This window comes from Ammospiza caudacuta, chromosome 3 (assembly GCF_027887145.1).
Source record: "Ammospiza caudacuta isolate bAmmCau1 chromosome 3, bAmmCau1.pri, whole genome shotgun sequence".
NCBI lineage: Eukaryota > Metazoa > Chordata > Aves > Passeriformes > Passerellidae > Ammospiza > Ammospiza caudacuta.
Genome location: NC_080595.1, coordinates 9,127,562 through 9,145,018, shown reverse-complemented (window position 1 = coordinate 9,145,018; position 17,457 = coordinate 9,127,562). Strand labels below are relative to the sequence as shown.

Below are 17,457 nucleotides of genomic sequence, written 5' to 3'. Positions count from 1 at the left end.
TCTGCAGACCTAATCTTACACTAAACTGCACAAATGATTTAGGCTCTAAGCCATGGTGAAAAGTCCAAGCTCTCTAAGCTGTGGTGAAAAGTCATTGCAAAGAGACAGAAAAGCTCAGGTTTCTTTTTTTAATAAGCAGTTTCTCCTTCCCTTTCAAGAGCTGTGAAAGATTCTTCCATGGTTCTAGTGAAAAATATTAATTATTTCTTTAATTAGAATGGCTAAAAATGTTCTACTTCATCAGAACACAGCCAGCAAACAGCATTCACAGCAGACAGCGTGTTCGAGGGCACACACAGTAAAACACTGGGACTGTATGAGGGCACATAATACCAGACAGCAACTACTGATTATAGTTTATAGAGTTGGTTCCACTGAAGTCTTGTTCTAGAAATGCTTCCATTAGTTTAATCACTTATTTTAGGGATTTTGTTTCTCCCACACTCTGAAAAAAAGAGATGAAAGGCCAGTCTGTAAATAAGCTAATTATATATTTCATCATTTTCCCAGTATTTTTGTCAAATGTGCCATCATGACTGACCAAACTGTCAGCAATCTGAGTAACTTGGATATGGTCTTCTGAAATTTCACAAGGCTTAGCAGTATATTTCTTTCATTGCAGAGACTCTGCAGCAGAACAGTAACACTGCACTTCCATCAAAAAACTTCCATTTTTACAGGGATTTCTTTGCAGGAACAAAATATTCATCTTCAGTGAAACACAGAATAAAAAAAACAAATCACTCAAAGTAAGTGTTTTTTTTGAAAAAGGGTTTAAATAAGTAATTTAAATTTGAGCTTCAAGCACATAAGACAGAGTCTTCAGCTTACAACTTCATCCAAAAAGATGCTTAACCTCTACATGAACAACTGAGAGCCCCAATTCTGTCAGCATAAATAGCATTTATTTATTGACATTCAACATGGTGTCCATTATACTGCCCTAAGTATGTACACAATTGTTTTCTGAACAAATTACTTCCTTCAATGATAATGCACCATGGAAACTTTATTACCAGCCCACAAAACTCAAAGGCTTTGAAGACCACTCAAAAGTTGGAAAACTGACTGTATTAATTCAGCCTTTGCTGAAGTACACTGCCACCCTATTGCAACTAGAAAACTCCAGAAGAGGATTTACTTAACAGCAGTGCACCTGATAAAAGTGTGATAAAAGTCTTAATTTCAGCACCCACAAAACACAATAGATGGGCAAGACATTGACTTCTTTAAGAATAACACAGGTTGGGCCCTTGGACTAAGAAGAAATGTTGTTTATGCCACATGAAACCAGGTCACACTGCACTAACTTTGTAAGGTCTACTGGTGTGAGATGAATAAAATTACTTAAAGTGATTTTTAGCAGGTAATTTGAATGAAACACTGAACCAAATGTCTTTAAAAATTGTGTTATGCAAACAAAGCAAGAATGGTGGGAGACATTATCTCTCCTACACACAAAAACATAACCTTGCTTGCCTTTTTGATCTTCTACACCATTTCATCATTACCTGCAGAATGAACATTATCCTGGAATGGTGGCAGAAGTCTGAAAAAGAAGATCCCCCTTGTTTCCATCTCCAAACACAAGCAGCAAATGAGGACACAGTCACTTGCACTACTACCCTGCAAAGATCCGGGATCTTCCCACCCATGGCCACCCTGCCTCCCTGTTTCTGTTCAAGGCCTCCATTCCCAGACATCAGAAGGAAATTGAGTGACTCCACCCTCTCCCATCCCAGATGCCTTCAGCAGCAAGTTCAGCTAAATCATCTCTGCAAAATCAGCGACAATACAGTTTATGTCTCCAATTCACTGCCTAAGTTGTAAAGAATCAATCTCTAAGAAGTGTCAAAAATGAGTTGCCTACAATAACATTACAATATTCTATGTTACAGTAAATTCAGGCTGTTCCTCTGCTCTTAAAAACCAGACCCTAAGCCAAATTAAATACATGCTGAAATGCATATTGTTTAAAAGTTACTTATTTTTCAATTAAAGCAATTTTTCAAAAATGTTAAAAGAGGGATTAAAATATAATACTTTTTTTAAACAAAGATCTTTCTAGATATGTGGACCTACTGATGATGATTATAATTATGCTAAAGAATGTATTTTATCAAACTAGACAGTGCAAATGAGTAGGTCTACAGCAAGCAAAATTCCACACAGCTGAATGCTATGTATCCATCACTGGATCTGTAAAAATAATGGTAGAAAAGTATTATACTTTTTTTGGTACATTATTATACTTTATTTCTAATGAGAATCCATGTACCATGCACACAAGTTAATTTGACTGTTGTCAAAACACTGAATTCAAAGGTTAGGAACATATTTCTTTAATTTAGTTCTGAAACTCATTTGTTACAGCCAATCCATTGAGAAAAACAATAACAGAGCAGACTTTTGTAAAAAATAACAATATAGCTAATGACTTTTTTCTATACACATTTAATTAGTATTTCAAGAGGAGGAGAAAAAGTGGAACTAAAATACTGCCATGTACATTAAAGGCAGAATGGTTTCTCATCAGAAAGAAACAGTGATCTGGCTCCCACCTCCTACACAATTTTTGGAATTCAGCCACACCCACATTTCCTTCTTTGGGCACAGCCCCGCCCACATGCCCATATTTGGAATTCAGCCACTCCCATATTTCCTTATTTGGGCATAACCCAGCCCACATGACCATATTTGGAATTCAGCCACTCCCATATTTCCTTATTTGGGCATAGCCCCACCCACATGTCCTTATTTGGGCATAGCCCATGCACAAGTCCTTATTTGAAATTCAGCCACATGCACATTTCCTTATTTGGAATTCAGCCACACCCACATGTCCTTATTTGGTCTTAGCCCCGCCCACACTTCCTTGTTTGGATTTAGCCACACCCACACTGCCTATTTGGAATTCAGTCACGCCCACATGTCCTTATTTTGGCATAGCCCCACCCACATGTCCTTATTTGTATTTAGCTACACCCACATTTCCTTATTTGTAATTAAGCCACACCCACAAGTCCTTATTTGGCAGAGCCCTGCCCACATTTCCTTATTTGTATTTAGCCATGCCCACATTTCCTTATTTGGAATTAAACCCCTCCCACACATCCTTATTTGGCATAGCCCCACCCACATGTCCTTATCTGGGATTCAGCCATGCCCACATTTCCTTATTTGGAACCTAGCCACTCTGTACTTTTCAGAAAAATAGGTTTTCCTGTACAAATTCAAAATTTAGTTAAAATACACCAAAAATATTGTTTTCCACTGCAATAAAACAGAATTGCTGGATAAATCTTTGATCTAATAGCTTGCTAATGACAAAATTACAAAAAGCTGGGACTTTAAATACCATTTTAAGTCTCATGAAGCCCAGTGTTCCTTTCCCAGTTACGCTGGCAGAACCACTGAGGAATGTGGGATGAAAGATCCAAAGTAAAATTCCAACTGCAGCATTAACTAATAATGTTAGCACTGACTGGCCACAGCAGAGAAAAGGGGTAAGACAAAACCAAACAAACCCCATATTTCATTAGTTTTGCTCAAATCCTTACCTTCCCTAGTCACAAAATTATATTTTACAAAACACATATCTTTCCTTCAAAGCTCAACTACTCTGTTATTACTATGTGACATACAGAAAGCATCACTACATTTTTATTTATGTATTTTTGTATGTTATTAATCTGTAGCAATGGTCTCTCAAAAACAAGCAAGCAGGTCATCACAGCTACTCCACATTCCCCGATCCCATCAAGTTCTGCAAGAGCAGCCAGAACTGAACACCATGACCCAGGTTCAGCTGCTGATCAGGAACAGAACTGAGAGTTTTGCAAGTGTTAAAGCAAATAATGGCCTCAGCATTCAGCCTTGCTCTGCAGGAGCTACAGTTACAGGTGAAGAACACTTTGTCTTTAGCATCTTTTGTAAATTAAAGCTCTGCTGTGATGAAGATTGGTCCCTCCAGATGATGGGAATGAAGCTGTTCACTTCTCATATTGCGCCTTTTTCCCCATTTGTAGTTACTGCACAGAACCACTCTAGCACAGATTCAACACCAAGCTGTAAATGAAGTGTTTTATTTACACTTACCCAGCTGAAGGATGAACAGCTGCTCATCAGATGTGCTACATTCACACTCTTCCATAGCAGAGAAACCATTACCAGCTTCATTGTTTACATCAGCTTTCAAAGGCTTAGAACTTGGGTCTAAACACTGGCTGTGGTGTGGCGTAACCAATTAAGTGCTTTAGCATCCCCCAGTTTTAACAGAGGGCAGTTAAACAATTCTAAACCTTCTTGGGCACTGTGTGAGTGAAATTCTGACTCTTTCAGATCAACAGGTACAGATCACCTTGGCCACTGGACTGTCAGCCTGTGCACAGAGTGTGGTGGAAGTGAAGCTGTTTGCCACTGTTTCTGCTGCGTATCCCAGTAAACTCCAAATATAACAAGCACTAAATGAAGCCTGCTTTTAATTTCATGCACCATTATTTGGTGAATGTTTAAGCACAAGCTGTCTCAATCAGAGGTCTTTATATTTCATGATACATCAAGTTACAACATCTCTATTGAATTTTTAAAGAAGCAAGAGAAAACATTTGCACTTTAAAACTTACAGATAAGGTTTTAAGAAATTAAATAACTGAGGATACAACAGACTATTAAAATCCCAATGCTTTTGACATGAAGAAGCATAGAGAGGACCTATAAAAAAATCCTTGTGGAACATGACCACATTGTGTTTATGAAACTTCAGGATCACTTCATTCTCTTCTGAAATCCTTTTCTCTGTGTCATGGAGAAGCATAATAATGCTTCCACAGTTTGTTTCCTCTGCTAGAAAACCACAAAGGATACTACAACGCTTAGAGCGATCCAGCACCAAAGGAAACTAATCTACTATAAAGTAACTACAACACTGTGCAGTGCCAGTCAGTCTTGTAACTGTTGAAGTATGAGGCTTTTTCCTCCCCACAAGCATAACTAATAATCAGGAAATTAATTTTCTATGATTCTTAGCTGTCCAAAGTCTTGCTCAGAAGAGAGGATTTTGACACTACATTTTTAGAAGGGAAAGTGTCAGCATTATTCTTCTGCTATTACCTTGCTGCAGACTTGGCTCAACTGAAGTGCAGTTTAAAAATGCAAGAATAGACAAACAGATCTCTGCTAAGGAAAGCACAAATATCACATTTCAACTATGTCTTCCAGCTCATTATTTTCTAATACTTCATAAGAAGTTCTAAAGTACCATTGGTAATGCTGCCACTGTTAAAAGCCCAGATTTCCAGCCAATGAGATGACACAAATATTTACTCTAAGTCTACATTGGAGTCTACAAACACAAAGTTGGCTGTATTTGAAAGGAATGATGAGTAACAAAATCCTCCCTTCTTCTGTCTGGAAGGTATTTGTGTTTACAGAACACCATTCTTTAACTGTGAACCAAACCTTCTGCACTCTTTGACTAAAGATATGGCGCCCATTCCATCTACAGAAAGTCTGTATTTCATTTCTCTCACCTCTGAATCAACCAGCAGTTGCGCATTCTCCACAGTAAGCTGGCTCTGAGAAAGGATGAGAGAAGCACATCTGACATGAGCTTGCTCATCACCTGCTGTTTAAACAGCACTCACTGTCTAAGCCAGGCATTCCCTAGCTGGAAGGATTCCCAGGACTCTGCAGAGACTCAGAGTCCTGTAAACAGGAAGCACCAATCTGATGGCAACTGCCAAAATCAGCTGTTCATCCCTTTGATACAACTAACACACATTTTGACTTCTGATAAAACATGCTAGCTCAGCTTTGTCAAATGCAGGGTCCTTTATAATGCCTGGGTCCATTATAATTCTGGTGACAGTTTGACAAGACCACAAAGCAGGGCTCTAAGGAAAGCAAGGGAAGCATCCAAGCCATCAGCAAGGAGTCTATTACCCCATTTATCCTCATATTTCACTGTAAGAAATTCTGCACCATAGCACACATCCTGTGCTATCAACTTGCACATCACTTATAAAAAGCCACAGCAAAAAAACTATTTAGTAGAAACCTACTGTTTTTCATGCATGTTTTTAACTGTTGCACTGTATTTGCCACATGTAACTTGACATTCCATCTGCAGAACTGCCAAGACGGCCAAAATTTCTCTACCAGCTACAACCTCAATACTATGTCACAGGTAACCAGCAAGATGTATCTGGATTTTGGTGTTTTCCTCCATCAGTCTTCATTCACAAGACAGATGAGCACAAACTAGATTTTGTTTTCTAATCCAAGCACTTCATCTATACAAAAAACAAAGGTGGTGTTATCTTTTTTCCCCACGTCAGCACTGCCCAGAATATAACTGAGATACTACTGAGTATAACTGAGCAGATACTACAATTTTTTTCAAATTTTCTTTTCAATTTAATCGTGTCTCTCACTCTTTTCACTTTCTGCTGTTTAGCTGGGTTTAGTGTTTTCCCAAGGCAATAACACACTACACTGATATCCTGGTACCTCTGTCTATGCAGCTCCTCTTTCTCTACAATTGATAGCTCAGGTGTAACAAATTCTTCAGCAACATTTAATAGGCTCTTATTTCCAACAGAAACATTTTCCCATTTCCACTAAAGAACACAATGGATGTATCACATAGGAGCCAGTTAACATTTTATATGCAAAGTGGTGGCAAAATACATTTGCTTTAAACAGCAAAATGAGAATTGTGTTTTTAGCTAACCATTACCAAACCTAACAAAGAAAATCCAGAAAACTCAAAGCAATTCAAAGAAGGCAGCTTGAACTAAAACAATTTAAATTTTGGGCTTTTATCAGCCAGTCTCTATGAATTACTCCATCAGTAGCTTTCCATCTTCTGTATGTACATGCATTAATATGAAATGGCACAAGGCTACGTACAATTTGGGCTTGCTTTTAGCACTCTTAGAACAAACAGCAGAATAAATTTTAAGAGCATGGAATAAAATTTGACTTTCCTAAAGTTAGGTCACTTCCATACAACATCTGCAAAGCAGGTTAGAAATTAGCAAAGGTATCACAAACATCCTTCCTAAAGGCTTCTTTTGGGTACACAAACTCCTAATTTTGTGCCACCATGCACTGGAATGAGCGATTAAATATAAAAAGCTACATTTTTTCTGCTTAGATTAGAATCTTTTTGAGGAACACATAAGAGTGTTCTGCACTCTTACAATACCTAGAAGTGACCACAGTACAGCAGCAGATTATCAAGTGCAGTCTCCAATGGAAAGGTGACTTCCCTTCAAACAGTCAAATGTCAGAAGCAAAATCTAACATGGATTCAACACTAGAAAAAGAAATCAAGAAGTTGCAATGCACTGCTTGCCAAGACCAAGCGCATTAGTCCCTGGGACCCCAAAAGCTGTGTAATGCCCCTCTTTCAGTTCTAATTAAAGTATCACACAACAAGCTTTGGCAGCACAGCGTTCAAGTATTATGCTGTCCATAAGGAATTTTCAAGATGAAAATTGTCTGTGGATTCTAAAGCTTGAAAAAATTTAAGGGGTTATGAAAACACTGCAAGTCAACATATACACCAGAAGCTCCACTGGAATTTTCAAAAAAGCAGATTTTATGGTTATTTAAAAATCCACTTTCATATTTTTGGTTATGATTTAAGCAAAGAAAAAATATATATATTTATATGAAATTGAAGATATATTATACAATTCTCTTAAATTAAAAATTGTTTTTTTAACAAAGTATATTTCACTTTTCCAACAAATTAATTTTACTATGTAAATAGCAAACCAGAATCTGCCTGTCCAAAGCATTTAATTAGAACAAGAAATGGTTTTGAAGTTTACTATTTTTAAAAGAGTTAACATGATGAATAATTTTTACTAATGCTCCTAACTCATCAATTCTAAAATATGCAATTGTACACCACAGCTTGTGATTCAGACAGGAAATTCTTTCTTCAAACCTCTCTGGGTATTCTATGACTCACAGAACAATTGAGGTATTTCCAAGGGTTTTCCTTTAAATATCCTAATATATTCTTCTGTAGTTTAACATTTTTCAGATGTAACACAAGACTAAATCTGAAGCCAACTGCAACACAAGGCTTCAACAGAAATCACAAGAATAAATATCTCTGATAGAGTTACTTGCATTTAGGCAACGTGGGCCATATACTCACCAATAAACTTGTTTTGCATAGTCTCTAGGAGAGCTTGGTGGGCATCCTCTGTTTGCAAAGCACATGAACATTCTCTGGCCAGTATGGTCCTCACAAGGTGCTCTCCACAACCTAAAGAAATATTAAGAATAGTCAAAATACAGATATGACTTTGAAGAAACCCTGTAATTAATTTATATCATCACATTAATTTGGCTGTGATTATGCAAAATAATGACAGTTTCTTCACAGTGATGCAAATGATAAGTTTCTGCCACACATTTTTATCTTTTTAAAAGGTTGACATAGAGTCACTCAAAAATTAAGTCAGTGGTTTTCTCACAACTTTCCTAAAATTTTAACTCCACAAAGTCATAAACCAAACAGAAACTAAACAAAAATCACAGAAAGAAGAAATCATCTCTATCCAGATAAAATCCTCTTACTAATCATTTTCCTGGGAACAATCCTTGCATGCAACTCTCTCCTTTTGCACGACAGAATATTCTCCTTAGTCCATCTGATTCAGCCTTTTTGCAACAAAGGAATACATGAATTCAGCCATGTTTTTTTGCCAAATTGGCTGGTCACTGGACTCCTAATACAGATTCCTGTAATTTTCAAAGGTTTGTCCTTAAGAAATTAAAAAGTTTCTGCAAACAATCACTTATTGCCTCAGTGTTTTCTGTACCTATCCCCTAAAACCTACTTTTGGTGAAGACAAGCAGGTCATTACTGCTACTCTTGCTCTGTAGGAACACTTTCACACCTGCTATTTTGTCTCCTACACCATTTTTCCTTCGTGTACTGTGCTTTGGGACATAGAGCTGCAGCCAAATGGCACCATGGATGTTTACTGGACCAGCTGGGGTTGTTGGGCAGACAATTCACTGCTGATACCTTCTCCATATAGACCAAGGTCATTACACTACTTATGCCTCCTGTTTTTGACATTTTTCCTTAATGGCAGGGAAGCAGACAAAGCAGCCAGAAGAGGTTTAACCAAGAGCCAGGTGAACTGTGTTATCCAGTTAGGAAAGGAAAAACCACAACTAATGGAGAGTTGTGAAATAACAACGATCTCCAATTACCTAAATCTAAGTGACTGCATTTTGATCAGGTTTGTGACTTATCAGGACCTAAAACTACATTTGAACCAGAATACATAGAGAGAAGTCAAACACAGTCTGTTCACAATTATATATAAATATTTTTAGCATATTTCTCATTAAATACAAGATGATGCAAGCACTGGAATAATAATAATAAAAAAAAAATCTGCTATAATACAGTTGGACTTATTACCTCAGGTACAGAGCTACATAAATACACCTACACAGCCTCCAGAAAAAAAATTATGGGTGGAAACAAACTAGTTGCTTCCAAGTGGCAGGGAGCTGGAGCTGGTAAGCCATCAGACCTAGGCTGGCTTCACACAAAGGCAGCTCAGTCTCCACAAGTAACTCACACTTTACTGGAAGCACTGACAAGCCCAGAGCAGAGACACTGGCTGAAGCCAGCCTAGATGTGGCATAAAGAAAAATTTAATAATTAAACCCAACCCCAAGTGGCTCCAGAGCAGCCTGCTGAGTCTCTCATCCCTGTGCCTATGCTGAGTTTAGAGCACTGGCTGCTGTGGGTACAGCAGGGCACAAAGACGTTGGCAGGTCTGGCACTGTGTATTGCAGTGACTCACAGACTGGTTCCTAGTTCTCATCATTTTAAATCCTAACATGGCAACCTACTCAAAGAATCTCCCTCTCTGGCTGCTTGACACACAATTATACCCTTCCCCTTAAATGCACAGCGAGTTTCCACTGTTCTTCAAAGATTGCTAATACAGAAGGGAAAAAAATTACCCCCCCTCATTTTCACGATGGAAAAAAACCTCAACCCCACCCCCCCCCCCAAAAAAAAAAAAAAAAAAAAAAAAAAAAAAAAAAAAAAAAAAAAAAAAACACACCAACCAAAAACCAAACCAAACCAAACCGAAGAAAAAACACTAAACAACACCCTCTGGAACACTATGGATGCATTAGATGATTAGATGTCAGAAAATCAGCCTAGAGACCAGATTGCTCAAAAATTGTGTACACATGTCCCAAAATCCTGCTATGTTCAATCTTCACAAAAATACCTTGGTCTTCAGTTCTGTGTCCCTGCTAATGGGAAGTGTCTCCTGATTAATGCAATTCAGCTAAACTGAGTTCTTTGAAGTGGGACACTTTGGCATTGAATCTACATACAACTGGCACAAGAGAAACGCAAAAAATGTTTTGTATAGCAAACAGACTGAGTAAAATCCAGTTACAAATTTAGAGGAAAATGAAAGAGCCAAAATACTACAACAACTACACAGCCAGGGGAAGTTGTTCTTGAAAGCACAAGGGAGAAAGTGTTTTCATTGAGACTGACAAGTTCTCAAGTTAATGAAAGAAGTGTCCTGGTTAGGAGATAATCTTCAAGAGGCTCATGCAATACAGCAATCTCATCATCTTCTTACAGAAGGGTCTGTCTATTCATTTGCCTCATTATATTCACACTCTGAAGCTTCTGTCCACAACAGAACTGTGAGTTACCTACTATTTATTCCAAAGTGATGGATGAAGACCATGAAAAAAATCCCACAAGATGCATTTTACCCATAGATCACAACATGGACTTTTTTAAAACTAGGAAACTTTAATCACTATGAAGTTTTGCTGTAAAGAATAGAAATAAAATTAAACAGGCAGATGTTCTGGCAAAACCTGAGAAAGCTGTTTTTTTCTTGAAAAAACCTGTTAGTACCATTAAAATATAACATGTAACACCTTTAAATATAACTATATAAATAAGAAGCAGGGGACTTAAAAGAGGCATCAAACAAATGAGACACAGAAATCAGAGTGAGCCTATGTACCTTCAGTGCATCAAGTAATAAAACCAGATGTTACTACTTCACAATTTTCAAGAATTTTCTAAACTGGAATTAAAAAAAAACAACAATGGCCATTTTTTAGCATGACGTGTAATGTTATTTCCCCCCCAGGAGAATGACTTTATTGAAGAGTTCCCATAACATCAAGTCTGCTCCAAAAAAAATTCAGAGAGAGAAAACTTAATATAGCTAAAGAACAGCTGCAGCCCACATCCCATCCAGGATCAACCACAAGGAAAGCAGCTTTGAAATTCTACTAACACATCACACATCTCTACATCCCCACAGACAGAGTCATTTCTTTTTGTCATATTTATGTCAACCTATAAGGCAACAAACTTACAGCCTGCTGCTGGCAGTGTATGTAAAAATCTTTCAGCACATCACTTGCTGGCAGTCTGCAGGGACAGATAACTAAGGAAAACAATTTCCCCATTTACAAAAGAAAAATTTGTTACTGTAGTTTTTGATGTAGGAACATCTATTTTTGAAGAAGAAAAAAAAAATCTAAGCAGTATGTCACATACTTTGACCAGACACAGGCTAAGAAAAAGAATTGCACTTCCTATTATCCAAACCAAATTTCTTGCAGGTTTAGCAGATCTGTATGTCTGTATAGCCTCAAGCTGGGGACAGACTGTAGGTAATACTAGGACTAGGCACAAAATTAATGTTTACATTACTAGAGCAATCAAAACTGATTTGTAACTCACAATATAAAGTTGAGGGTTCAGATTTATAGTTCCAGTCACTTTAGTCTAACCACCAGCATCAGCCAACTTCCAAGAAAGTTGTATTAACATGACTCGAGAGAGCAACTCCAGTGAAAGCTGCTTAAACTCATTTCCAAATCATGCACACAAGCTGATGAAAATGTAAATCTGATTAATGTGCATAACTATCTCCCACTATGCTACATTTAACTGGGAGTGTTAATACATTTGGCATTTCTTTCACTGAATAGTACTACCAAGCACAACCAAACCAACAGGGACTCCCACTAAGAATTTTCCAATTCTACATTAAAGTCTCACATACATTTGTTTTAGTAACTTTCCTGTAAACGGAGTTAAAATCATTCTATTATCCTTCCCTAGTTATGATGATGACTTCTTCAGTATCCTGAAGCTCATTACTTTTCAGAGATGAATATTTTGCAATGACAGACAAATGCTTCCCTAAGATTTCACACAAGTGACTCAAATGCAGACGACTAGCTGGAAAAATTTACTGGGTTAAATTACAGCTTCACATTGAAATAACTTTCATATAGAAAACAAATTACTTTCCTAACACAGTAATACTCTGCAAACACCATGTTGCCTACTTGTAACTCCTCTGCTGACAAAAAAACTCCTGGTGGAACTGGTGTTGTCCATGTTTGCAGGGCTAAGTACAATTAACTGCCTTCCTCTAGGATTGCTTCTGGCAAAGGCAAAAACACTTCTACAGAAAACAGAGTTTATAGAGACTATTTTGATAAATCATGCCTGACAAATTTGGTGACCTCTACAATGAGGTTACAGCATTACTATGAGGGTGGTGAGATACTGGAACTGCCCGGGGAAGTTCTGAATGTGCCATTCCTGGAAGTGTTCATGGCCAAGCTGGAAGGAGCTCTGAGGAATCAGTTCTAGAGGAAGGTGTTCCTGCCCACTGCAGGAACTTTAAAGTCTGATATTTAAGGTCCTTCCCAACCCAAACCACTTGAAGATCCTACAAAAAATAAACAGAAACAGACAGATATTTTGATGCAAGTTTCTAGCCTTCTAGATTAAGGGGAGAGAATATACAGACTCCTAAAGGCTCCAGGCATTGATGGCAACAGATTCCTATGACAAGGGAAGAAAAGAAGAATGAAGCTTAATAGCCACAACACCTTTATTTTGTAAACAAACTACAAACCTAAACAAAATCCAAAAAGATCCCAAAAAACCTGTCTTCAACCAGAAGTTTCTATTCCTGCCTGAAAATTACTTGAATATTATCTACAAAATCACTTGAAGATCATACAGAAAGAAACGCCAACACTGATTTTGAGAGACACATATCTTGGGTTATGCCACAATGCAGTGTTTCTTTCAAAGTGCCAGGCAGACCAACAGTGAAACAGAACTTCCCTTTTCTGTGGCTATGTGTAATTTCTGATAATAATACACTTTTACCTCCAATCCAAATACTCCTATTGATTACTACAAGAATTGCACAAGAACAGTGTAGCAATCTACAACCTTTTTTTTTCTTTGTCTCTTTTTCTTAAGCTATCCTACTATAATTTACCTGTTCTGGATGTATCAGTAGTCCCCTGGAGTTACCACTTCAGCAGTAATTTGCTAGTTAGCCTATGCACAACTTCCATAACAACTAGAGGGAAGGAGAGGTTGTTATGTTTTTATTTTTTTAAGATTGTTAACATGTTTAACTTTTAGGTATTATATTAGATACTATCTTACACTGCATACAATTCTGAAAAAGGTAAGAAATCTAAGCTTATAATTTCATAATATAAAATATATAATAAATTTCAAATGCTAATCTTTCTGTACCAAAGAGTAACTAACATACGATTCACTTATACAAAGCTTATACAAACTTTAACTTGCTACAGACTTGGATCTTTCATTTGAGCTTCATGCAAGAAAATCAGGATTAAATCACTGGGTTTTTTCCTCAGCATAGAGACTTCTCAAGAAAATTTCTAATGCTTGAAATAACCACAACAAGAGGAGAAAGGACCCAGCACAATATAAGCTGAACATCCCATTCAATGCGTGCTCTGCATCTTTTAAGGCTCCTCCAATGGAACCAAGATGGCAAAGGAAAGGAGCAGCATGTCAGAGAGAAATTGTTTTTCTGCTCCTTTTGATGGGAGATGCTTTCAAGTCAGGAAATTAGAAACAGGTGTGCCAGAGGGCACACACATACACACACACACACATCCATGCAGCACACTGAAAAACACGCGTTTCCAATTTTCAGACATGAAAGAGGCTCCTGTTGAATGGAAGGAGAAATGAAAATCGAGTTTGCTTTCTGTGAGCCACAAGCAGAGAGCTTGTGGAGCTTTGACAGGCTGCAGGAGCCTGTCTAGCTCTGAAACACACAGTACCTCAACAAAAAGTGTTGGAACTTGTTTTAAAGGAGTACAGAATGGAAACTTGCATTACTCATGTACAGTCAAGAATGGAAAAATTCATCTAGTTTACTCCACTGCCAAAGTATGACTCTTTGCTTTACAGAAGCTGAAGACAGAAGTTACAGGTTATCTGTATTTTATCATCTATTCTACGCAGCAGAGTCTGAACCTGGCCCTGTTGTTTCTGTCCTGCTAAGCTTTGATGTTATTTTCAGTTCAATAGTAGTCCCTGAAGTATCAGCTAACAAGTTAAAGAACTCCTATTTCCGCTCTGTTTCCTGGATAACTCCTAGTTATGCCTCATGGAAACACTGTGAAACCTGTATTTCAGTAAGCTCTGCTCATCATTTCCAGCATCTCTAGAAAGATTTGAGTAAAACCTTGCATGGCAGTGATTTTACAAAAACAAAATACAGTACAATATAAATATTTAGTTGGCAAGACACTGATACAGGTATATACATATTGGAAAAAAAATGCGTAATTCTCAAAAGACAAAGTGCTGCAGTCTAGCAGAATGCACTACATAGAATGTAATACATGAATACTACAGTATTATATTAAAGTAACATAATTTCAGGTTTCTTTCTCCTATCAGCTGCTGTATCTTGTCTTCATTCTAGCAGGGCAAGTTTTTAAATTACTGACCAAATGCCAGAAAAAACACCTGCAAACAAAGTCCTGTCCAATTCCTAAAGCATTGATCCTAGAGGGCTCAATGGAGCACATTCCTGCTGCAGACAGAATATCCTAGGTGATTTACCTACTAAGAAAATGCAATGGAAATTTTCCAAAAGCTTGAAACTTCAGTAAATTTGGGCAGGTTTCAAAGATTACAAAAGAAATTCAACATGCAGACACACACATGTCTAACGCACCTTCCCTAAGGAAAGGTAGGAAAACACATCTCTACATTTTTAAGATGGGAAAAATAAACACAAATCACTCCAAAAAACAACTAATTCAGCTTTTCTACCATTTCACAGATTAGAAAAAAATAGTTAGAGAAATAAGGAGTCATTCATTTGGCACCGTAAGTTCTAAATAGTGGTAAATGGCAGATAATTTATTTTAAAAGCTTTTTGAGTTACTCTGAACAAAAATAATTTCAGATGTATCTCCAAGAGAGGTTAGAATGAAGAAAAAACATAGGCTCCTTAAAGAGGATGTACTTTTTACATTCTTCATTACATTTAATACATTTTTAAATATTAAATTCAGTTAAGCTGTAAAGAAAGAAGCAAACACTTCTACCCAGGCCCTCCTCAGAAGTTTTGCTGTCACTGATCTCTGTAAAAACCCTACACCTCTCTAAACTACATCACTTCTGTCATATAAAACTTACAGGGAGGGAAGTATAACAGTGGCTTATGTGTTTGCTAACTAAAGGTATAAAATCACTTTCAAATCCCAGGAAAGTGTTTAATCCATAGAAAGAGAGTTCAGTCTGCCACCATCTTCAAGTCACTTTCTATCCTTGCACCTATTTCAGGGCACTGGCACAAGGCTCAGCAGCAGGGACAGGACCAAGTGCCCAGAGGCCCTGGTTCCAAAAGTGCTGCTCAGCAAGCACTGAGCCTTCTGCAGGAAGCTGCAACTTCCACATGCCTGTGATCCTTCAAGCCTCATAGATATTATAACATCAAGCCCAATTAAAATTTCAATAAACCCTCTGATTATTGTATCCATCCAGGTCTGCTTCCCAGCAAGCCTTCCAAAGGCAATTCAAACAACCATTCTGATCATTGTGGGGACAAACCCCTCAGCTGTGAACACTGCAGAACTGTGTTTAGTTGATTAGATTCTCCATGCTACCATCCCCACGAATAATTTCTGCCTTGGGCTTCCTCTCTCTTCTCCCAGACTTTGGTGGTGCTGAGTTAGCTCACACAGCACCTGCTACAGCACTGAATCCTCCCAACTGCATCTGGACACACAGGCTGGATGAACTCTTGACAGAAACATTCACTTCATAGGTAAAGACTGATATGCCTAGAGATAGAGCTCCCCTTCCTACCCTCTGGTTCACAGTAACAATGACAGAACTCTTCTCCATTTGCTTCATCTGTGATGCATTAAATGACCTCTCATTCCCCAAATCTTACAGGACCAGACTGATTTTGAGAGATAATACATGTGTCTACAAAGAGATTAATTGTATCACAATATCTATTCCACACAGTGTAGCTCAAACAATCTGTGCAGGATACAAGATCTGCATGTGAAATTCCTCTGGGCATTGGGACTCAGAAGGACTGGCCAGACAGACAATGCTGCACTTGTGTGTTATGTAAGGGCTAACAACACATGCAAGTTTGAAGCAAGCTTTATTATCACATTATAAATGTAATTCAGTGGCACAAGCTGCTCAGAGAAACTGTGGATGCCCTATTACTGCAAGTGTTCAAGGCCAGGCTGGATGGAGCTCTGGTCTAGAGGAGAAGGCATCCCTGCCCAGGGCAGAGGGGTTCCATCCATTAAGGTCCTTCCAACCAAACTACTCCATGATTCTACAAAACAGCACTGGCCAGGTATTCATCCACAGGATCCTAACACAGCCACTGCTGCCCTCAACAGAAAGGAATCACAAAGCCAAAGTTATGCACCACAGGTCAATTTATTGGCAGTAAAGCTTCCCTGAAAAGCATTTACTCTGTAGATTTGCACATCACTGTGGTTTGTTTGCAAAAGGAGTTTTCAAGTAGGAATCCACAGACCAGTGGCTGCCATAAGGAGACCAAAATGCTGGCTGAGGGCATAACTCAACAAATAATTTAACAACCACAGCCCATCTCTGCACAGGTGTCATTCCTATTCCATCCTATCCCACATTGCCTGCAAAAGCAGCCATAAGAGACACAATAGACTGCAAAGAATGACTGATGTGAACACAATTTGAGCAGGAAAAGGTGGGGCAAGGAAAAGTGAATATATTAATTCCCTTATAGATGTCAATTTCAAAAACAAGAGAAACCTGGCTGGACAAGACTTCCTGAGGTTCCTTTCAAATTAAACAATTCTGTGAGTCTTCAAAACACAAAGTGTGCTATTTATCCTTCATGGAATGATGCATTATGGGTACAAATATATATCCAACACAGCTTTTAAAGTATTGTGACCTAATCTCTAAAATGCCTTTATGAGAACAGAGGCCACTGCTTTTGTCATGAGACCTTAACAGTTTTCTAAATCTTGGTGAATTCACCAACACAAGAAACTGGCAAGGAAGTTTACACAGAATAAATA

The 17,457-nt window shown here is 38.0% G+C and overlaps 1 protein-coding gene across 1 annotated transcript in view; it reads right to left on the bottom strand.

Annotated features, from left to right (window-relative positions):
- The window catches only part of TASP1 (taspase 1), a 79,165-nt gene that overhangs the window by 16,640 nt on the left and 45,068 nt on the right, over window positions 1-17,457 (bottom strand). Inside the window, exon 11 of the mRNA XM_058802181.1 lies at window positions 8,177-8,287. Coding sequence (XP_058658164.1) covers window positions 8,177-8,287 — 111 coding nt within the window. The remainder of the gene's footprint in view (window positions 1-8,176; window positions 8,288-17,457) is intronic.